This window comes from Gymnoscopelus microlampas (genome assembly GCF_963454915.1).
Source record: "Gymnoscopelus microlampas genome assembly, chromosome: 22".
Lineage (NCBI taxonomy): Eukaryota > Metazoa > Chordata > Actinopteri > Myctophiformes > Myctophidae > Gymnoscopelus > Gymnoscopelus microlampas.
Window position 1 is genome coordinate 29,650,486 of NC_139959.1, and position 23,349 is coordinate 29,673,834.

General features: G+C 40.5%; 2 protein-coding genes across 4 annotated transcripts in view; one reads left to right on the forward strand and one right to left on the reverse strand.

Annotated features, from left to right (window-relative positions):
- The first annotated feature begins 589 nt into the window (after positions 1-589).
- On the forward strand, positions 590-11,061 carry rmdn1 (regulator of microtubule dynamics 1). 2 transcript variants are annotated; one of them, XR_014600055.1, is made up of 11 exons: positions 590-782; positions 2,818-2,926; positions 3,458-3,542; positions 7,250-7,409; positions 7,766-7,855; positions 8,149-8,204; positions 9,364-9,451; positions 9,645-9,675; positions 9,837-9,970; positions 10,446-10,825; positions 10,972-11,061. XR_014600055.1 is itself a non-coding variant. In XM_084048005.1 (10 exons), exons 1-10 carry the CDS (start codon positions 645-647, stop codon positions 10,485-10,487), a joined length of 933 nt encoding a protein of 310 aa, XP_083904131.1. In that variant the 5' UTR covers positions 590-644; the 3' UTR covers positions 10,488-11,040. The 2 variants fall into 2 exon arrangements, 1 of the variants encoding a protein (XP_083904131.1); XM_084048005.1 differs by having other exon boundaries at positions 10,446-11,040.
- A 118-nt stretch (positions 11,062-11,179) lies between these two features.
- wwp1 (WW domain containing E3 ubiquitin protein ligase 1) overlaps positions 11,180-23,349 on the reverse strand; it is a 61,515-nt gene continuing 49,345 nt past the window's right edge. For both annotated transcript variants that reach the window (XM_084048004.1, XM_084048003.1), the window contains exons 20-25: positions 22,018-22,158; positions 21,209-21,329; positions 19,812-19,916; positions 18,589-18,685; positions 17,075-17,147; positions 11,180-16,691 (exon numbers count right to left, since the gene is read on the reverse strand). In XM_084048004.1, the coding sequence (XP_083904130.1) occupies positions 16,592-16,691; positions 17,075-17,147; positions 18,589-18,685; positions 19,812-19,916; positions 21,209-21,329; positions 22,018-22,158 (637 nt within the window). In that variant the 3' untranslated portion in view covers positions 11,180-16,591. The remainder of the gene's footprint in view (positions 16,692-17,074; positions 17,148-18,588; positions 18,686-19,811; positions 19,917-21,208; positions 21,330-22,017; positions 22,159-23,349) is intronic.

Here is a 23,349-nt window from a genome sequence, read left to right on the forward strand (position 1 = left end):
GGTGGAAAGTAACTGATTAAATGTACTCAAGTACCGTACGAATAAGTACAATTTTGAGGTACTTTTAATTTACTGGAGTATTTCCAATTTTACTTCTACTCCACTACACCTCAGAGACAAATATTGTACTTTTACTCCACTACAATTATTTGAAAACTTTAGTAACTAGTTACTTTGTAGATTTTGATTATTACAAAACATACACTAACCACTTCAATTTGAAAATAGCAGATCTGCAAGCTCACAATGCGTCGCATCGTGACGCATTGTGAGCTTGTAGATCTATTTTCAAAAGATTTTTAGAATTTTTTTAGACATTTGAAAACTTGTGAAATGGGACATTCAGCATAATGAATATTTTCTACTTTTTGTAAGTACATTTTGATACCAATACTTTTGTACTTTTTAAGTCAATTTAGAATTCCTGACTTCTACTTGTAAGAGAGTATGTCTACATTGCAGTATTGATACTTTTACTTAAGTAAAAAAAAAATAGAGTACCTTTCTATTTGCTATTGCCGTTTCTCAACGTTCTGAGTTCATTGAGCTCTTGAACGCCTCACCAACATGTTGATAACACAGTCTACCTGTTTGTCTCAGTTCTGCAGACAGTAGTAGTACATTGTTGACACTCATTAGACAGGATGGCTGCTGCAGCTCTCTGTAGAAGTGCTGCTGTTGCCAGATCTTTGGTCTCACTGAATGTCAGCCAAACAAACTGGCTTAAATGGAACAATCTGCATCACTGGAGAGCTTTGAAGAAGATCACAGCTACTCTTATGGTAAGTGCAATTAAATATGATTCTAAAACAATCTATTTTTTTCCCTAATTCACCTGCTGTCATGATGGTTTAATTATTTCCTATCTTCCTTTATTGGCTGACTGCACAGGGGTAATATTAGCTGCTTGGGGGGGCGTTTGGAAATATTCTTAAACATTTACTTTGATGATGCAGTTTAGTAGGCTACCGGTATGTAGGTTAAAGTGCAGTGGGGTATTGTTACAGCCAGGGAGGGCTCTGTAGCAGTGTTAATTACCTTAAGATGCTTTAAGGTAGTCTTACAACCTTTATTATTTTGTGACTGATTTTTGTGTTTTATTTTTAGGCATTTTTTATAGTATATGATTTGATGAATGCAATGTTTATTTGATGTGTGCAGTCTGTTTGATATTATATGCCAGGGGTAGGCAACCTGAAGCATGGGTGCCAACATTGGCACAGGGTGATCTGGCATAAGTGTGAGAGAGAGGTTTTTTCTTTTAAAATGTAATATTAAAGAAACGTTTATTCAGTTAAAATAAGTCCTCTCGCATCTATGTACAAATTACACCCTGCACATTATTTCTACATACATTCAAACTCCCAACTCTGACTGGGGAGGGAGTCTGAGAGATAGGTGGGGTTATTGCTCTAAACCTCTAATAGCTCTGATGTGAAAGAAAATATTTCTAAAGAAGAAAACAATAAAGGTTGTTACATATAGCCTATGGACAATTAAAATCAGTTGGACATATTTCATTTTGATGTGGTGTCATATGGCACACTGTCACTGACTATCAGGACAATGAAAACTTGCCACTTCATATCAAAAAGGTTGCCGACCCCTATTATATGCCATCATCTGTGACTGTGATCATTGCTATCATTGGTCTGGAAGAAAGCCTAATAACAATAAATAACACTAGTAAATAACACAATCAAATTCCGAAGTCTAAATGGGCTCTGATAAAAGAACTGGCCCGGTGCCTTGATCCAGAGTTACCTATGGCCTTGCCTTGTCCTCCTAGTCAAGCAGGCTACAGCACAGTGTTTCTCAAAGTGGGGGGGTCCAGGGGGGTCCGCAGCTAAATGAGTTAATAGAGCATCAAAATCAGTTTAACCACTTTAAACCTATAGTGAATACATTGGCTATTTGAAATTCAAATATCCGATCTACAACTTCTCAACGCAGCGATGTGACATGTTCAGAGCTTATAGATCTGCTATTTTCTAAAAATCTTGAAAAAACATGAACAATGTAGAATATGTATTTAAAAAAAGAAATTAACAACACAAATCTCTTACTGAGGTCCCTGGCACAAAATATTTTTAGATGGGGGTCCGTGGTCTAAACCATGGGCTCTGATAAAAAAAACTGCCCTGGTGCCTTGATCCAGAGTTACCTATCATAGGTAACTCATAGGCCTTGATCCAGAGTTACCTATCATAGGTAACTCATAGGCCTTGATCCAGAGTTACCTATCATAGGTAACTCTGGATCAAGGCACCAGGCCAGTTTTTCCGGCTATAGGTAACTCTGGATCAAGGCACCAGGCCAGTTTATTTTAGGTAGGTCTATGGCCTTATGGGGTCAAAAGAGGACAACGATCGCAGTGGCTCTAAAGATAGATACATTAAAACCTGGACCCCTTTCATAGAGTTTGCTGAAAGCATACACTTGTGAACTTAATGGTGGAATAGGTCAAGAGTTGTTTATATAACTTAACCTGAAAATTACAGTACGTTCTGATGTACAAACATTATACTGTTTGGTTTGTCTGTCCGTTTGTCTGTTTCTTTTTTATTACTCTTTTTTAAAATGTTTTACTATTTGTCTATTTACTTATTTTTTTGCTGTTTTGTTTTATTTTTGTCTTTACTTTACTGTTTTTCTTTTGTCTTGTTGTTATGACCTTGATGGGGGGGTGGGAGGTTGGGGCGCTGGGGAAATAACATGTCGGATACAGTACAATGTACATTGTATCATTCCCACAGTAGAGTAGAGTGTGTGTGATGTGATTATGACCATCTCTCTGTCCTGCACTCACCTACGCAGGGTGGGCGAGCTGCATTCTTACTGAGCCTACCTACGCTCTCTTATCTGGGGTTTGAGGCTCACCAGAAGGTACACGGTGGTACATCTGTGGTCCTTGCATTAGAAAAAGGTAAGCTATGCCAATTGGCACAGCAGCCATATTTGGACAGAAATTGGGCCCCTTCCTTGCTTCCTTCACAGGTGTTACCAATGACACTAATGAAGGCTCTGTTCCATTTAGTGTAGCACAGTGGTTCTCAAACTTTTTAATTTCAAGGACCCCCATAACTCTGAGAGTGTACAAATGGAACCAAATGGACCCTCCCGGGTCCATTTGGTTCCATTTGTACACTCTCAGAGTTACACCCTCTCAAGGAACCATGAGGGTCCCTGGACCACACTTTGAGACCCACTAGTATTTCCAGTAAGCCAACATGCACAATATCAACACCCTGACTCTGTCTGACCAGAATGGAACAGAGCCTTCATTAGTATCATTGGTAACACCTGTGAAGGAAGTCAGAAGAGGCCCAATTTTTCTCCAAAATGGCTGCTGTGCATAGAGCCTATTGCTGTCTGCACAGTGAGATGTCATGCAGCAGGTTTTGCCTTTTTAAAAATGTGAAACCTAAGCTTGGTATTGTATTTTGCATGTGAGCAGAGGAGGTTTTGGAGCAGGCGGACTATCTGTACAGCTGCGCAGAGACAGAGAAACTCTATCAGCTTCTGATACAGTACAAAGACAGGTAAGAGTATCACTTTGTCACACTATTACCACATAGTTTCTCCCTTATTTAAGCCAGGTTCCTTACTGCCTTATAATTTCTTCTGTTAAAGGACCACCATCTTTTTTGTCATTCGTCACTCTTACTTTCAGTTCATTGATTCCTCAAAACCATGTTTTTATATACAGGTATGCCTATTCATGGTTGATATTCATATCACTACGTTGTCACACTCATGTCACCATGACTCAGCCATAACCATATAAGGAGTTCCCAATGCAGCTATGCCCAAATATGGAGTGTGTTGTCTAACCCCAATGTGTCGTCATGACATCAGGCGCAAACAAATCGGTCAACTCCATATATGGGCACAAAGGGGGGCTTCACCATGTATGGGCATATACTGATTACATCAGGGATCTCAATATATGGGCATATCAGTTGGATTGACGGTGCGACGTAGGTGTGAGGGTGCGTAGTGGCCCGAACCTCTGGTAATACGTATTACTTCATCAAATGCTATTCTGAAGTGTGTGTTCTTACTTATATTGTGTAATTTAGGTCCATTGTGCCATAGGTTAAACACCCCATTCCTGTGCCTGCATATACACAGTACATGCATATGGGACTTATTTATGGTCTATGGTATTTGCACTGAACTCAATAATGTGCATTCGTCTTTGTAATGAGGGGTTTATGCGTTGGCTGAAACCCTACTATAACATCTTGCTAACAGTCTTTGATTTATTTATTCACATTTTAACATTATTAAAAAAACACAGAAATAAGTGCAGGTGAGAAAGGAAGCCCTTATAGGGCTTATAGAAGGTTCTCACCTAAAATAATAAACAAGTAGTAAGTTATGCGCGTGTGTCATGGTTTGAGTCAGGGCAGGATTGTAGGACCCAAGTGCAGAGAGAGACAGAGGCCAACAGGTCGGTTTAACGGGTTTATTAACTAAAGACAGGAGCACAAACAGGGAACTGAACACAATATCTAACTACACGCAACAAGAGACAATGAACAAGCAAGGACAAGGTGCAAACACAGGGCTTAAATAGACATGGAAATAATAAGACACAGGTGAACTGAACAGACAATCAACACTGGGATAAGCTGAGGGACTAAGAGGACACAGGAGGAGAACATGACTAAACAACAGGGAGGTGAGACAAGACAGGTAACAATAACTAAGCAGAACAGGAAACAAGACTACAAAATGAGGTACAGAACATCAGCAGGGCAACAACTAATAAGTCCAAGACCTTATAAAGGCAGGAAGGTCTAAATAATAAAGTCAGAGTGCGCGGCCCGAGGAGCGGACCGTGACAGGCCTACAGAACAGGCCTAAAGTGTCCACGACCATATAAGGGCAATGGCGTTTGGTGTTTTACATCCATACGTATGAAATATCAGCCTTTGGTGGAACGTATTATGGCCTTGGGATATAACTGTCAACTTATTGTCCTTGTGTTTGGGAGTCTGGGCCACGTCCACGTCCACAGCATCCACTCCGTGGCATGCAATTAGGAGGATTGCAAAAGACAAATGCAAAAAAGTTGGCTAAATACTGTTCTGTCTCAGCTATTATGGGCAGTCTGTCTATCTGGAGAAGGCGATGTTTCATTTACCCTTGAGTGGCAAAAAAAAACACAACTGTTGAATTTCTGTATATAGTATGTCATCAATTCGTTATCTTTTTTCCTCTGTGTGTTAAGCGTGTGCAGCAGTTGTATGTGGTTTGCCCGTATAATGTGACCTTCTTCTGATCAATGTTTGGATCTATCATGTATTGCGCTTTTTATGCAGATCCAAATAAAAATTGTGTGTGTGTGTGTGTGTGTGTGTGTGTGTGTGTGTGTGTGTGTGTGTGTAGAAGTAGGGCTACATTATATGGTAGAAGCAAGTGGAGAGGCTTGATTCATCTGATCATGTCTGCCTTTTCGAAGTCACTTAGATCTTTTTCTCTTGCCATCCATCTCAGCATTTTTATTCATGCGTAACATGCCCCAAAACATGATAGGATGTTAATTGTATCATGCAGTATATCTGTATAGATTCTAGAAGCATCTGCATTTGTTATGTTTCTTCGCTAATTTAATCCGTTTTTTCCCTTAATTTGTCATCTGTCTGTATATACCAGGCCAACTCAGTCACACAAAGGCTCAAATAATCCACTCCAGTAAGCCACTATGATGAGTAGGTCTATTGTGCTGGAAAAATTCCTTCCTTCATAGCTCAGTGTTACACACACACACACACACACACACACACACACACACACACACACACACACACACACACACACACACACACACACACACACACACACACACACACACACACACACACACACACACACACACACACACAATTTCTGTCTAATTACATCACAGTTAGTTTGGGATATTACACTATCAGAAAAATAAAGCTACCATTGAAAACTGGGTTAGGGTTAGAGCCTATAGGGGCCCTATCTTGTGCGCACTGTAGCAACTCAAACTGTAATAACGGCTCATAATGTAATAACCGTTCATAATGTAGTAAACTAAATGTAATAAAAGCTCATAATGTAATTATAAGCTCATAATGTAATCAAATCATGAGCGCATAACATAACAACAGATTTTTGCATAATGTAATAATATGTTGCATTAAGAACCTTACGTATTCATCAGAATATAATTTTCCCTGTGTGTGTTTGTGTGTGTGTGTGTGTGTGTGCATGTGTGTGTGTGTGTGACTGCGTGTGTTTTCATAGATAAACACCCAGGGCATGTGTACTCACACATGCCCTGGGTGTTATATCCCAAGGCCATAATACGTTCCACCAAAGGCTGACATTTCATACGTATGGATGTAAAACACACACACACACACACACACACACACACACACACACACACACACACACACACACACACACACACACACACACACACACACACACACACACTCTGTCACGGTCCGCTCCTTGGGCCGCGCACTCTGACTTTATTATTTAGACCTTCCTGCCCTTATAAGGTCTTGGACTTATTAGGCCTTTGTTCTGTTCTGTATGTAGTATTGTTATTCTGTTACTCTGTTGTTGTTGCCCTGCTGATGTTCTGTACCTTATTTTGTAGTCTTGTTTCCTGTTCTGCTTAGTTATTGTTACCTGTCTTGTCTCACCTCCCTGTTGTTTAGTCATGTTCTCCTCCTGTGTCCTCTTAGTCCCTCAGCCTATCCCATTGTTGATTGTCTGTTCAGTTCACCTGTGTGTTATTACATCATCAACTTCTATTACTATGTGAGTGCGTACGCAAGGTTCTTAATGCAACATATTAGTTTACATTATACAAAAATCCATTATTATGTTATGCGCTCATGATTTTATTACATTTTGAGATGATTATTACAGTATGAGCTTTCATTACATTTAGTTTATTACAGTATGAACCGTTATTACATTATGAGCCGTTATTACATTATGAGTTGCTAGATGCCGTCTTACCCCTTATCCCTAAACTTCTTACTATTTGAAAAAGTTCAAATAGCACGGCTAGTGGGCAGCGGGTGCGGGTTTAGAGGTGCCAAAAATAGAGCCCCATCTATATATATATGTAAGGTTTATACTACATAAATCCTGTACTGTACCTACACTCATACCATATTGTGCGTGTGCGTGTGTGTGTGTGTCTGTGTGTGTCTGTGTGTGTGTGTGTGTGTGTGTGTGTGTGTCCGTCCAGTGAAAATGCAGAGTTCCTGTGGCGTTTGGCGCGGGCATCTCGTGACCTGTCCCAAATGTCAAACGTGGCCGCTGACCAGAAGAAGCTGCTGAGATACGAGGCCTTTGAATATGTCAAGAAGGCCCTGGAGAAGGATGAAGCCTGCTTCGCAGCACACAAAGTAGGACTGTCCCCATGCTATACCATAATACCATCATTTCTGTTAAATATTAAATGACAAAAGAAAGCATTTTCCTTGCCATTCAGCCAATCGGACATTAACCACTTAACGCTTTATACTTCATCGAGTATAGACCCCAGGGGTTCCCTCCCTTTTCCCTCTATGACAAGTCTCTTCACCGAAAAAAATAGCTGATCTACAAGCTCACTTGCGCTGCGATGCGTTGTGAGCTTATAGATCAGCTATTTTTGCGGAATGTTCGCCACAGAATAGGGATGCTAGGGTTCATGTGGTTTTATATCATACTTATTGTAATCTTTCAGAACCTCTCTCTTTCTCCTCCTATGCACGTATAGTGGTACGCGATATGTCTCAGTGATGTTGGCGACTACGAGGGTGTAAAGGTGAAAATAGGAAACTCGTACATCATCAGGGAACATTTGGAGGTAAATCCTGTTTTGGTTCATATCACAATTACAACAGAGAGAAGGACTCACTACTCGTTGCCACGATGCAAAATAATGTTATTGAAACCAACGTTTCGACAGTATCGTCTTCTTCAGGGTTTGAGGGTTCGGGAAACCCTGAAGAAGACGATACTGTCGAAACGTTGGTTTCAATCAAATCATCCTTCTCTCTGTTGTACCAGTGTGCGCTCCTCCTGTGTTTGGTTCATATCACAGAAACAAAGTGGCACATTCAGCAGAAATCTGACACAAACACTGACATTTTTCCACAGAGAGCCGTAGAGCTGAACCACAAAGATGCTACCTCAATCCACATCTTGGGTCACTGGTGAGTCTATCATTTAACCCTGTGTGTGTGTGTGTGTGTGTGTGTGTGTGTGTGTGTGTGTGTGTGTGTGTGTGTGTGTGTGTGTGTGTGTGTGTGTGTGTGTGTGTGTGTGTGTGTGTGTGTGTGTGTGTGTGTGTGTGTGTGTGTGTGTGTGTATTTATATGTGCAAAATGTATCCAATTGAAACACATTAGTGCAAACATGTAATTATGAAAAACAGGACTAAGAGTCTGAAAGCCCATGATTATCCTTCATTTAAACAGGTGAAAGTCTCGTTGAGATTAAAAGATTTCCAAGAGTGACCTGGCATGAATAGTGTTATAATAAGCACAAACAATTCAAACTGACTAATAGACTAATATCTACTGTCACACTATAACAGAGTTACACAATATCCTGTAAAAATGCAAGAGTGTCAAGAACAAAAAAATCAGTTAAAATAAACAGGTTCAACAGGCTTAAAACCGTTTCAGCTAAAATGTTAAAGCAAACTTTGAACCCATCTACAAGCTCACTGTCGTGAGCAAATTTTGCTCTGGATTCTTTTGACAATAATGACATGCCCAAAATTGGTATGCCAGACTGAACGTGGTTATTATTATTTATTGTTTATTGTTCCCCTCTCCTTTCCAATTAGCCCCCCTGGCGGTCCTTAATTTGAAAACCTGTGCCGTAAAGGGGAAAGGCCATGGGGGGCTACCAAAATGTCATGTCAATCCGCCCATTAGATTTTGAGATAGTGTGTGTGCAATGGGTAATTTGGGGCTAATGGTTGCATTAGAGGAAGAAGAGAGGCAAAAGAGTTAAAAGAGAGGCAACACTGACCTGTCGTAAACTACTACAGTAGCCAACTACAGTAAACAGTGAAAACAAGAGAGTCATCGCTCAAAGTTTCATACTCGTAGTTTAGTTATACAGTTCCTGTATGTATTTAGGACTGAGAACTAAAAACTGTCGGCTATGTTGTTGCTTAAAAAAAAACATATATGTTTTTAGTTCTGTCGTAAATAATAAAATAATAAATAGGAAGCTACGAGTGTGTGTCGACTCTGTCTCTAGTCTGAGGAGCATGAAGGCAGTGGCACACACAGCAAATTCCATGGTAATCAAGCTAGTTGTTTTTGAGGTGTTTTGATCTTATCCATCTACTCTTTCCTAGGTGCTTCGCTTTTGCAGAGTTGCCGTGGTACCAGCGCAAGGTGGCAGCTGTGATCTTCGCATCACCTCCTACATCCACATATGAAGAGGTGAAGACCACTCAGTGGACAGTGTGTTTGTCCTTACAGAGAACCGTGTGGCTCAAAGGAGCTCAGTAAAGCAGCCTCAAACTCCCATGATGTCTATCATCACTTACTATTCACTCAACTGGTTTACAACTTTTGAGGACAATTCTCCGTATTTACAAATCAACCACTTACTTATTCTTTCTGCTTCCCTCAGGCTTTGGCATTCTTCCTGAAAGCTGAGGAAGGTAACACATTGCAGGCTCGTTGTGGTGTCACAAGGAACACTTTACAATGAGCATTTACACAGCCTGTTATCTTGTGCTTTACTGCAACATAAGTCATTGCATTGTGTAAAAGTGTCACAAGGCTTTCAGAAACAGGTTTGTCTTTATTTTGGCTTTTCCAGTTGACCCTAACTTCTACAGTAAAAACCTTCTAATGCTGGGGAGGACTTACATGGCCATGAATGACAAGGAGAGTGCCTTATTATGGCTGACCAAGGCAACAAAGTACCCTCCGCACACAGAGGAAGACAAAGAGGTAACAAGCAGCAATACCAACCTTTTGGTAGCTAACTAGAAGCTATTATTTATTTAACCACAGGAAACCTAGCGTCTGTATTCTCGGAGCAAACATTCAGCAAAAATAGCAGATCTACAAGCTCACAACCTGTCACGTTGTGAGCTTGTAGATCGTCTATTTTGGTGTTGAGGGGGAAAAGAAACGGATATAGGTATATGGGGTTTAAGCAGGGGTCATCACCATGCAAGCATGTGATGGACATTTCCATCAATCTTTTATTTTTGCCAGAGCAGGGGAACTTGGGAAGCACCCATTTAGCAGAAAATTATTTTTTTTGCAGGCTAAATAAATAGTGAAACACTCCACATTTGAAGGGCATGCCCCTTTTTTTTGGCAAAGAAACGCCTCTTTCTTGTGGAGTGTTTGTTGGATTGTTTCCAGTCAAAAATCTCATTCTAAACCCCCAATCCACTTGCTTCTTGTTCCTCTACAGGTCCATAAAGAAGCGGTTGATCTTCTGAAGAAGCTAGGATGAGAGGACACTACCACAATGACGGATGGGATTCTTGTAGTACTGTAATGAACTATTCCTAATGAAATGTATTCAATCAGTAGCCTGTTTCTGGCCTTACACAAAGAAATGACCCATATTCTTATCCTCTAATCCTTCTTATCCAAGCATATGTGGGGGCACACGCACACACACACGCACACGCACACACACACACACACACACACGGTGGACACTCCTCTCTGTGAGAGAAGATATAGCTTGCTAACTATACCTAATATATACAGTGTATTGAAACATGATTTAACCGTCCAAATTATATATTCATGTGGTAGGGTGAAAAGATGAGTCATTTTATTCAAGTATGAAGATTTAGAGACCCTAAAAAACATGAATTAAGGCTTCCTTCTTGCTAGAAGTTTCACTGACAGTAGCTGGCCTGGGAAATGAGTTTTTTTATGGGGTATCACTACCCCATAAGATGTTCTGATTCATGATGACATGGGAGGCAATGGAAGAAAATGCCGCCTAGTATTTCCCTCAATAATCATAAAATAAATGAATTGTATTTTTGTACTTTTGTCTAGAGATGGGGTTATGATGACTTGTCCTCTGGGGCACAAACCACAAATGAAGTTATGATTGTTGAAATGCAGTTATGATTTAACAATTGTACACTGAGGATTCTTTATTTGTATGAAGTCCAAACTGCTGTAAAGATGGTCAGATACATTTATTAAATATGGTTCTTTCCACAGGCAAGATCCAACCAAAACAAAATAAAACAAGAGAAAATAACGGTATCTTTTTTCTTTATGAACAGAATAAAAATAGCCAACATTTATTTTTTTGTCTGAATCCTGAGCAGAATGCATCTTATTCCCTGTCACTCTCACAACAGAAAAGCATGGAAGGCAGGGGTTGGTGGGGTTTATTTCATCCATTTTGTTTTCTCATAAATCCATCTGTCTCTTCATTAAAACAGGTCAGGAGATTAAAAATGATTCTTATCTCTATACACAGTCTCCAGTAAAGGGGCATTCTGTACAGTTACAGTGTGTATCTACACGCGATATGTTACAGTTCAGACCCGTTCCAGATTGCCTAAAGTGCAGCCATCAAAATCTCATATCACAGTATAATCACAGATTGATATATCATCATGAATCTTGTTTGTGTCATGTACCTATTCAGGTACTGTTAAATCTACTGTTGCAGTTGGCAGCGCTGAAGGCAACCCGGAACGTGGCCTCTTTTTGATAAGAACAAAGGCATCACAGATTTCCAACAATGGAACAGTGTCTGTGTATTTAATTAGAATAGGTATTTAATTTTTCTTATACAATGAATATGCATATACACTGAGTTCTTTGATTATGGATTTCTTTTTCTTTTGTTCAAAAGGAAAGCATGTTATGCAGTTTTGTACTTTTCTCTAGAGGAGGCTCTGTTGGCCTTTCATACAAGAGTACATTTTATTTTCTTGTCGTCCCATATTACATGTCGACAGGGACAGGTGAATAGATGTTATATACACAATGGGCATCTCGACTAGTCCTCTCAATTGTCGAGATAGACCACCCTTCAGTGGTCTTAACACATCCAAAATACATCCAAACAACCATTCCGGATTTTGGGGTGCAAGTATCCAACAGTTACACGAGGAAAGAATGCTCTGCTATAGCCCCTCCCCCCACACACACACACACACACACACTTGGTTTTGGATTGCAAAATGAAAGTATAAGCATCAGAGTTGTTGGTTGAAATACAAAAGAAAAAGACTTTGAGAGTGAAGGTCTGTTACCTGATGCACCAAAGGAAAAAGAAACAGCAAGTAACTAGGGTGCATAAAAATAAATAAAATAACAGGACAATCTAAAGCAAAAGCATTGCATTTTCAAGGTTGGCATGTTTCCACTACTCTGGCAGCAAGAAAAGGCCTTGAGCTGCCCAGAGGAGGCACACTGTGGAAGAGCTTCCACAGATGTTTCCATTTGGCCCGTGGCACACTACATTGTCCATCACAGGAGATTTGTGTTTATAAGATACATTTTCTGCTACTCAGCTCTGACTTCTACATGCAAAATGTAATGAAACTAAAGCCTGAGTTATATTTAGTTGCGCGCGGGCATCGCACACTGAAAATGTATTTACCACCACACAACTAAGTATAAATCAGGCATAAGGCTTATGTACTTCTCAAACGAGAAAACAAGAAAGTGACATGATTGAACATAGACTTAATAAATTAAATAGGCAGATTATCATTTTATTTTAGAGAAGAGAAACGAGGTGAAGCACTATGGCTTCAGAAGGCATGTTCTAGTTCAGCCATAATGCAGTCACACTGAGTCGAGCTTTTAGGGGTCAAAACGCCTGGTGGATTTATCAAGCAAACCAGTATTTACTGTTATTTGCCTGAAAAGTTTACAACAGAATTATTGTTGTGCCTGTGCATTCGTGTTATTCAATATCAGAAACAGTTTTCTTTAATTGTATATCTAGTGCCTTAAAATTTCTCTTGCAGAAAAAAGGAGAAAACAAGAATGTTCAAACAGGTTTTTGATTTAAACCCATATTAATTCCCAGAACTCTTAAACGATTGCTTAAGGATTTCAAAAGCAAAGGTCCGATTTGTGAGGCTAGATGGCTATCACTGTGCTGTTTGATAAACTATCAGCCAACATTTTACAACTATTTTAGCAATCCTCCACTGTATGCTTATAATTTATACATGTTTGCATGCCGGTGTGACGCACCGAAAATAGCAGATCTACAAGCGGGCATGCAACTAAGTATAAATCAAGCTGTTGCTCTAATGCAGTGGTTCTCAACCTTTTCAGGCCGCCCCCCCCCCCCCCCCCCCCCCAAATAATCTTGAACTGGGGACCCAAACCCTGACAAGCACTTGGAATTGTAGGAGTTGAAGAATTAAATTTAGTTTGACTTTGACCACAGATAAATATTGTGAAAATATCCAAACTACAAGCTCGTTGCGAGGTGTCGTGAGCTTGTAGATCTGCTATTTAAAAGAATGTTGCCTCTTATATTATTGGACGATTTGGCCAATGTTTGACCAGTTCTTATAGTATAGTTTGTTGATTACTTTTGATGCAGTAATGTTCTCTCATGTTGGTCATCTGGGGACCCCCCCCCCCAAAAGCAGTCCCGGCCCACAGTTTGAGAACCACTGCTCTATAGGACAAGAGTTTAATTATACTGAAATTGTGGGTTCCAAGTGCTCGAAAATACTGCAAGATAGGCAAATGATGACATTGGTGTATTTTGAGTACGGTAGGTTATCCATGGAGGACATCACTGTGGTCCGTTCATCACTTGCTACACTAGGGTCACACTCTTCAAGTTGATCTAAGCTGATTTATTCAGGTCTTCTTACCCACCTACTTTGTGGTGAGATGGGTTTTATGTACTACTACATTAAAGAGCATGTTTAGGCAGCGTTCTAAGAAGTCATACATACACACACATACTGCACACCAGTCGCTTGACAGAATCACATGAAGATTGCATTTTTTTTTTCCAAAGCTGCATTGTGCGCTATGCTGCCCCCTACCGATCAAGAAAGGGACTTACAAGAACAAGCTGTTGTGTTTACCGTCTCTCCAGCCTAAATTAAGCCTTACTTTATAAATGCTGTATTTTGTGTGCAGGCCCTGTTACTATCAAAATTGTTTCACAATGTAGCTTTAAATGACACAAATAAAATACAGAATGAAAGATATTTGTCTCTCATTACTAAAATGTTTTTTTATATGTATAGTCCATCCATACAAAGGGTACTCATTCATGTGCCACAAAGGTCTGAATGCATTGAAATCAGCTTATGTTGGGTTGGAATGAAATCCAATATCCTCTGACCTCCACGGCACAGAATTGAACACCACTGGTGCAAATAATGATGTACGTTTTGCTTTGTCCTCAGTTGTCTGGGAAAATTCCCTGTCCAAATATTGTACATCCTTATTGAGCAACACTGTTAAAACAAAGTGGCTACAGCCGCACACCACCGCAGACAGTGGACAGTTATCATGGAACCTAAAATGTGTGGAAGAGAGAGAGAGAGTGACTAGAGGTAACAGCAGTGTATGTATGCCACAGAATCCTAAGCTTTGGGTATGTTTCTTTCCACCGAAGAACTGTTTTCAACAGGAAGCTCACAACTGGCGACTAATACAAAATGAATACATGCCCAGGATTTATACAGGTACCATGGCGTGTATTTCGTTTGCCAGCCGCAAGCTCATCACAAATGCCTTGTTTTGAGTTTTGTGATTGTGGCATGTGGCTGGCTGCAATATAGATGGGCTGGAACGTGCCCGCATGTCTCACAGATAAACATGGTGTTTCTCAGCCTACATGGCTGAGCCACTGACCCCACACACATTGCACTTTTCCAGTGCATGGTACAGTACTGGCACAACTTAACTCACGTTCTTTCTTTTTCCATTGTGCAACCTACCGACAGTAGCAGCACTTTCTTGGTATCATCTCTGTCGAGCTTCCAACACTGCAGACAAATGGTCTTAACTCTGGTCTGAATTGGATCAGTCACCTTTGTGAACACAGATTTTAGACAATCTTCATATTGACCATTCTTCATTGTCGGGCATCAATCTGCCAACCTGTAGCTAACATTAGTAACTAAGTTTACCTATATACCTGCGTTTTAAAGTTAACCTATATACAGTATCTGCATTTTGACAGTTGCTGTTTTATGGATTTCCTAGCGTGTACGATAACTGTGTTAGTAGTGAAATACACAGCCATTTCAGGTATTTGTCCCTCTTAATATAAAAAAAAATAAGTTGAAGAACTAAAGACAGTTGACTTTTTATTTTATTACGCAGAGGGTTGGACGTTGCTACAATGAACAGCTACATTGAGAGGGACCTATCCCACTTCACGGAGGTTAAAGTGAGTAGAGTGGCGTCTGTACCATGCAGTGAAAAAGTGCCCATATACGCCAATCACTGCACCCCAAAACATAGCATCCAAGCGGCAAATGAGGACTTTGTTGATTCCTCATGTCCACTTGATTGTTGCCCAAAAATTGACAGGCTGAAGAGGAGAAGCCTTTCTTTACTAAATGAAGGCCAGTGTCCATTTTGTCCACAATAGCTCTTAGGTGAGGCGAGGGTTGTCCATCGTGTCATTGGATGAACACTGGGGTGGGGGGGGAACACACACAATAGGCCCCTTTTCCACCTCTCATCTTTGTGCAGTAGTTAAAGAAGATGGAGAAGAGGGCAGGCTGGTCAAATACTGGGCTTTGTTGATGATGATGATGATAATAATATGAACGATGACAGAAATGTTACAATACTGACAGAGGGATAGCAGTCTACAAACTGTGTGTGTGTGTGTGTGTGTGTGTGTGTGTGTGTGTGTGTGTGTGTGTGTGTGTGTGTGTGTGTGTGTGTGTGTGTGTGGCAAGATGTGGATACAACAGCAGTCCACCATTCTACACAGGAAGTTTGTGCATTGTGTGTGTGCGTGTGTGTCTGTCTGTTTGGGAGGGGGGTGTGGGTGGGGGGTTGACGGTATTCTCTTCTCCAGAGGCAGCCATGCAAGTGCGCAGCAACAGACGCAACAACAGCTACGGGTCCAACAAAAAGCATAAGAAATGATGAGAAAAACAATTTAAAATCAAGAGGGGGAAAAAAAGTCAGGCACCGGACCCTGATACTACAATCACCCTTTAAAAGCTCTATAGAACTAGAGCCATAGAAGAGGTTATCACTTGGACTATCAAATTGTCTCTACGATGCTTTCAGTCTCCTTTTAAAAGCCCAGCCGGGACAGAGAGAGGGGGGGGGCGGGGCAATCAGCATCCGTGATTTACCTTCGCTTTGAAATGTTTGCATATTTTACGGTGGGGTTCAAAAATAAAATTTAAGCACTGTTGGTAGAGAGGAGCTGGGGCAGGGATACTGCAAAAATGACACTAAGAATTAAGATTTGGTTTAAAATGACAAAATAGCTTATGTAAATTGGTAGTTATCTGTGCAAATTTTTTTTTTTTCCTTTTTCTTTTTTTTTTCCTTGGCTGGATAAACAGCAGTAGGTAGAGAGACGAAGGACTCCTTCCTCTCTCTGTCTCCTTTCTACTCTTGGCCAAATCCTTCCGTTTCGTCGATGGCAAACAATAGTTTCTCTTTTAGCTGGTCGAAGCTTTTGTAAGGGGGCAAGTCCAGCCGGTTGAAGCTGTAACAGGCAGAGAGAAGGGGCAGGTTAGCGTGAAAGAACATTACTTGAAGTTTATAGTTACAGCTATTACCTAGAACTATAGCTACAGTAGCCAGTAAGAAACAATGAAGAGCAATTTGTAAAGACTAATGTGCCTTCCACACCAAGCACTATAACTATAAAAAATATATAATTTTAAAAATTGTTCCTACTCAACACCACAACTTAACGACATCAGTCGTTTAGATGCTCAAATAATTATCGTTACAGAGTGCTTGGTGTGGACGTCCACTCAAATATAACAAAACAAGAGATTAGCCATGGACACACAGACACATACAGAATAGACGGCTCGGCCCCTATAGGAGCCAAGCACGTGATGACTACAGCAGTCCACTCACCATGTGTGGCTTCTAGGAAGCCAGGTGTCCTTCCCCACCTTCTCAATGCAGAACTTCTGTGGCCCGTTACTCCCTAATATCCAGACAACAGGAAAAACGTTAAAAGATAAGGTGAAAGATAGTAAAATCCTTATAAAATATTGTCAAATTGCTTGGGATAACAAACAAAATCCTCCTAGATCCACTTCATTATGTCCTAGGGAAGTGATTTTCACACCAATGGGCAAATCAAAACCAGAAGGCACACCTGCATTCATAGTGAAAATAAACGATCACAAGTTCACAACACGTTGTGATGTGATGTGTATTTTCGCTATTTTTTGACAATTTGTGAAAAAAAAGTATATAATGCCTATAAAGACATGCCCCAAATAGGTAATTTTTCTAAACCCTCGGCTATCGGTGCCCCCAGGAAACACTTTTTAAAAGCGTCCGTCCTGACAGAAATGTCTATCTATTAGTTAAAGACATACAGTTCGTATATTTCATCATCTGCCAAAATGTATTTCAACTGCCATGTTCAAACTGTGCAATAATGAAAATGATGCCTTTTCAGATGTTACAGCTAATACACCAGATGCTGTTGTTGAGGAGGACAGTAGAGAAGTGACCATTTTGGAAGTGGGATGTGCATTCGACCAAAGTCTGGAAGAGGCATTCCTTACCATGGTGCTAAAGTACCAACGTCTTAAGGATGCCATTATACAGCTTGGTTACAAATGTTAACTGCTTGTGTTCATATTTGGAAGCCTCTGTAATGTCAATAAATTAGTTGTGAGAGGCCTGCAGATTGCAGGAATGCCCAAGCCAAGAGCTAAGGCATTGGCTAAATTCTATTCAGTGTCTGTGATAATTGGCAGTCGCCACATATGGAAGAAGAGAAAAAACTCCAGCAACACCATCAGAGCTGGGGGACCATAGAGAAGATGGCCAAAGACAGATGGAAGTGGAGAGACTTTGTTGCTGCCCTATGCGCCAGCCAGCGTAATAGGCTCTATTCACAGCAGCCATATTATGAAGACATTCACAGGTGTTACCAATGATACTAATGAAGGCTCTGTTCCATTCTGGTCAAACAGAGTCAGGGTGCTGATATTGTGCATGTTGGCCCACTGGAAACACTCTGTTACACCAGTGGGTCTACAGTTGGGGTCCAGGGACCCTCATGGGCTTCCAAATGGCCCCTTGCAGGTGTGTAACCTGCCCTAACAGGTGTGTAACCAAATGGACCCTTACGGGTCCATTTGGTTCCATTTGTACACTCTCAGAGTTATGGGGGTCGTGGAAACCACTGTGCTAGACTAAATGGAACAGAGCCTTTATTAGCATCATTGGTAACACCTGTGAAGGAAGTGATAATATGGCTGCTGTGCATAGAGCCTATGGGGATAAGTAAGTAACATTTGGAAGAGATGATGCTTCCTGTATCCGTGATCTGTATCCTGAAACACTTGTTGTTGAATTTCCCAAGCTTGGGCATGTTAAATGTGTGTGAGGCTGTGTGCACTACTAACCCATGAGCTCAGCGAAGCCCCCTAGTGGCAGCCTGCAGGTCCCTGTGACGAACTGCATGAGCCGCAATCGAACCTCGTTGTCCACTTCCTTCACCAGCTGCAGAGGGAGACAGACACAACACACACACACTAAATTTATGTTCTTTAGCACCATAATTAGGATAAAAGGAATCTTTCGTTGGTTGTCAACGTGGGTTTCCTGGGGGCTCCCAGCTAAATGATTCATCATTAGAAACCAAATGACCGTTAACAGGTCTGTAATAGACCTTTTAAAATTGTACTGCACTATATACAGCCCACTTGTGGTGCCGTTATAGTAATGCAAAAATGAAAAAGAAACTTCAGGTGGCATATAATGATGCATTTTGAATACTGCTGAAACTCCCAAGATGAAATATTTGGGAATACTAGTAATGTACCCATCTTTAAAGCTGTATTGAGGAGTCTTATCTACAGATGTATGTGTAGACTGATGTCTAGAGTCAAAGAATGTGTTAAGAATGTGTAGGGATCACACATGGGTACAAGGTATTCCTCGTGCTTCTGGAAACACTGGCGGCAACGTTTATATGTTTTTAACTGATCTGGGCTTAATGGAGTGAAATCAGTCTGGTACTTCAGGCTCTCTCTGTGTTGCTATAATTGTCTGGTTTGTATCTCTGTTTTTATATGGACCTGTTGTGTCTTGAAACGAAGTTCATCTAATCTAATCTATAAGTAAGAGAATGTACACACGGTTCCATTTGGACACTCTCAGAGTTGGATAAGATACGATAAGACCTTTATTGATCCCGCCGGGGGAAATTCAGGCGCCAAAGACAGTACAGCAGTTAAAAACAACTTACAGGGCAAGGGGGGGGGGTAAAAAGGTACTGTAGATACAGCATGATGGAGAGACATCACAGTCAAGGCAACGGCATCAGTAAGGTGGCAAAAAGGGTGGGAACATATGTCCAAAACTGACTTTTCAGGATTTTTATTTTTTTTTAAATATCAAAAGTAGCAGATCTGCAAGCTCGAAACGCGTCGCTTCGCGCCGTGTTTCGAGCTTGCAGATCTGCTACTTTTGATGCTTGTGTGAGACGCTAAAGTATGATCAAGTAGGGCATTCATTTCCGATAAAAAAACACAAAAAGTTAAGGAGATAAGAGGTTTCTGCCCGACAGGAACCATATATCTAAAGCCCTAGTGTGTGTGTGTGTGTGTGTGTGTGTCAGTAGTACCTGCCAGAACCAGATGATCTGTTTGCTGTTTCTGGTGTAGTGGCGGTACACTGTGTTCCTCTGCCAGTCCTGTAGGTCTACCTCCTGCATGCCACACAGCATCACCTGGAGAACACACACACATACACACGCAGTGGTGGAAAAAGTACTCAAATGTTTTACTTAAAGTAAAAGTATCATACTGCAATGTAGAAATTAGCAAAAGTTACTTGAGTGAAAGTACAAAAGTATTGGTATTAAAATGTACTTAAAGTACCAAAAGTAGAAAGTACTCAATCATCCCGGGGGTCTTCAGCTAAATTATTGATAGTCAGAAGCCAAATGGACTCATAATGGTCTGTCAATCTGAAAGTGTGCAAATGGAACAAAATGGACCGTTTGTACACTCTCAGAGTTATAGGCGTCCGTGGCCTAATGCGTGCCAAAATGGGGGTCCTTGAAATCAAAACGTTTGAGAACCACTGCAGTAAACTGTAATCGAGTGTTGAGGTACTGTATGCATGGACCTCTGACACCATAGAAACTCTTAAAGCATGCAATTGATGTTCACACTGGAATATTCTCTATCAGACATCACAACTACTATACTGAGGTCATTAATGGGCTACATACTATTATGTTTGTGTGAATGCTGCAATATTCCCACAGGTAATAAAACATTACCCCAAACAACAAGCCACAGCAAGTCACTAAAGATGTTAAGAACTGTATAAATCATAAAAAGTGGGCTTTCCTGAGGAAAGTTCAGCTAAGGTCGCCAGTAAAAGCAGCTAAGCCAGAAATGTAGGTCAGCTTGGAAACAATTCAAGTACTCCATTGAAAGTGATTTATGGAGTAATAACTCAAAGAAGCTGTGAGCTACAATGAAAATGCATTGTCAGCACGTCACCCAGCAAAAAACGACTTCACACTACGGATGAAAAGACACTGGCAAACAATCATTTCAAACAATTTGACACCAGTAAAGTAGGGATGCATGATTAATCGTTCATATCTGCTGGCTTGTTTTATTTTTCTAAAAATGTTGCCTTATAATGACATACCCAAAATAGGGACGCCTGGTTGAAAAAAAGTGGTTTAAAAGACAAATAAAGAAGATTAAAAATATTAAGGGAAATTATGTGGCATCAGGGGGGTTAAAGGGGTCGAGGGGTTGGGATTTTAAAGTAAAGGACTCAAACTTCACAACAGTTCACAACATCCTTACAGCTATAAATCAAAGCACGTCGCTTCGCGCCACGTTGCGAGCTTGTAGATCTGCTACTTTTGATGCTTTTGTGTGATGCTGCATGATCAAGTAAGGCATTCATTTACGGGGAAAAAAACAGAAAAGGTTAGAATATGGAGATGGGAGGTTTCAGCTCGACAGTGACGAAAGAAGAGTTTGTTGGTCTCACCTCAAGCTCCTTCTCATCAAAGTACTGGAGCCACTGCAGAGGAACCACCTCGTTGAAGCCATCCAGGAAGGCTTTGGTCTGACCTTCCACTCCACGGGAGAACCTCCATTCTGCCATCAGACTGCAAACAGACACACACACATTTGTATTACTATTGTGAGGACATACAGATGATAGTATGGCAATTTTATAAAAGCCCTTTGTAACCTTAACCGTAAAACCTGAGTTATACTCAGTAGCGTCACTGATGTCAGGCACCAAATAGAGCCACTCTACAAGCACACACATGTCGCGTTGTAAACTTGTAGATCATCACTGTGCGACACCAACGTGCAGCTAAGTATAAATCAGAATTACGGTAACTCTGACCTTAACCCATTAAGGCATCTGTGTCATTTTCAGATTTCTTTGGCTATTCAAAAATAGCAGATATACATTGTAGATCTGCTATTTTTGAAAGAAATCGTGAAAATGTATGTATATGTTGAATATATATTTGTTTTTAAAGAGAACATTTGTAACTCAAATCTTTGCTTCTGGGGGTCCCTGGAACAAAATATTTTACAAATGTTCGCTTTGAAAAATAAAGATTTGCACAAATCTTCAAGATTTTTCAAAAATAGCCAAATAAATCTAAAATGACAGAGAAGCGTTCCCGGATTGAATGGGTTAACCCCTAAACCTAACCTCTACATGCCTAATCCTCGTCTACCTTTCATTATGTTACATAGTACACAGTGTCCCCTCAGCTAAACAAATCCCCTTCTGACTGGTGACCTGGTGGATTTGGTGATGTCTGCTTGTTGTACCTGATGTACTCCTCTTTATTCTCCTCTGTGACCAGGAGGTCGGCGCCATCAGGTTTCAGGTCATGGGACGAGAGCTTCCCAAGGATCTCCATGTCCACAGAGAAGAACATCTCTAGACCGCACTCCTCAATGTTGTTGTCCCTGTAAGACATAGGAGATTATACTTATAGATCAGAGGTTTTCAAGCTTTTTGTTCTGTTAGGAAAAGTCTAGAAGTATAATGAATGTGTCTGTAGAAAACTGCATAAATGGAGGAATTTAGAAGAGTAAAAAGGGGGGCACATAGTGGCTCCTGTTTATATCCTGCTGTTTAAACACATAACTGCTTTAAGTTCAGCTATTCTAATCACTTAAGCCACACAGTGATATATAGACTATTATACTGTGTACTGTATATATACACACCGTATATCTTAAAGGCATTGTAGGGAACATTAAGCCTACATTTAAAAAATATGTATATATATATTTTTTGCATTTTCTCCCCTCTATCAGCCACTATATAATGATGCTGGGGTGTTTTCCTTCATTGAAACACAGTCCTCTGTCTGAAATCCGTATTTTCCCTTCTGTTTATGTTCATGTTGTTTATGTCCGGGTCGTAAATTAACGCACGCATGTGCGTGTCCGTGCGCGTCCGTGCCCGTATCAACTTTTTACTTTCGGTTTTAAAACGCTCTCAAACTTCTTTTTTGAGGCACATAATTTACTTTTAAAAAATCGTTTGGATAGAATTTAGTTGTTTAGCTTCATATATGTGGTCAATTTATCATGAAAGAGCCTATTTAAAAATATAAATTCAGAGAACCGTAGGGTCGGGCATTTCCGCGAATTGTATCCGCATAAGGCAACCTATTTTGGGCATGACTCATTTAAAAAGTCCCCCCTGCGTCACCCCCTGGTGGTCGGGGAAAAGAACTGCTGGAGGGGCGGTGTTTGACAACAGTTTTTTTCTTTGATTATGTCTGAACTCCCTACAATGCCTTTAATCATTAGTATGACTAAAAATGTTAAGTTTTAGTATAACTGTGTCAATGTAACCTTAGTATTCAAAGAAACTGTGTTTATCAAAGCATGATAGGTGAGAGGCCCTCTCTCTCTCTCTCATTCACTCCCTTTTGAAAGGAATGTTTCACTGAAAATACAGGCACTAGGGATGCCTCAAAAGTAATATTAGGTCATAACAATTGTATATTCTTGTTGTAATACTCTTATGGTAATATACTAAAAGCTTTAATATGGATATCAAAATGACATAAAATTACACAGCAGAAGTCAGAGAGTTAGTTCCCAGCCAGGAAATAGAAAACTAAAAATGCCATATACCTTGGC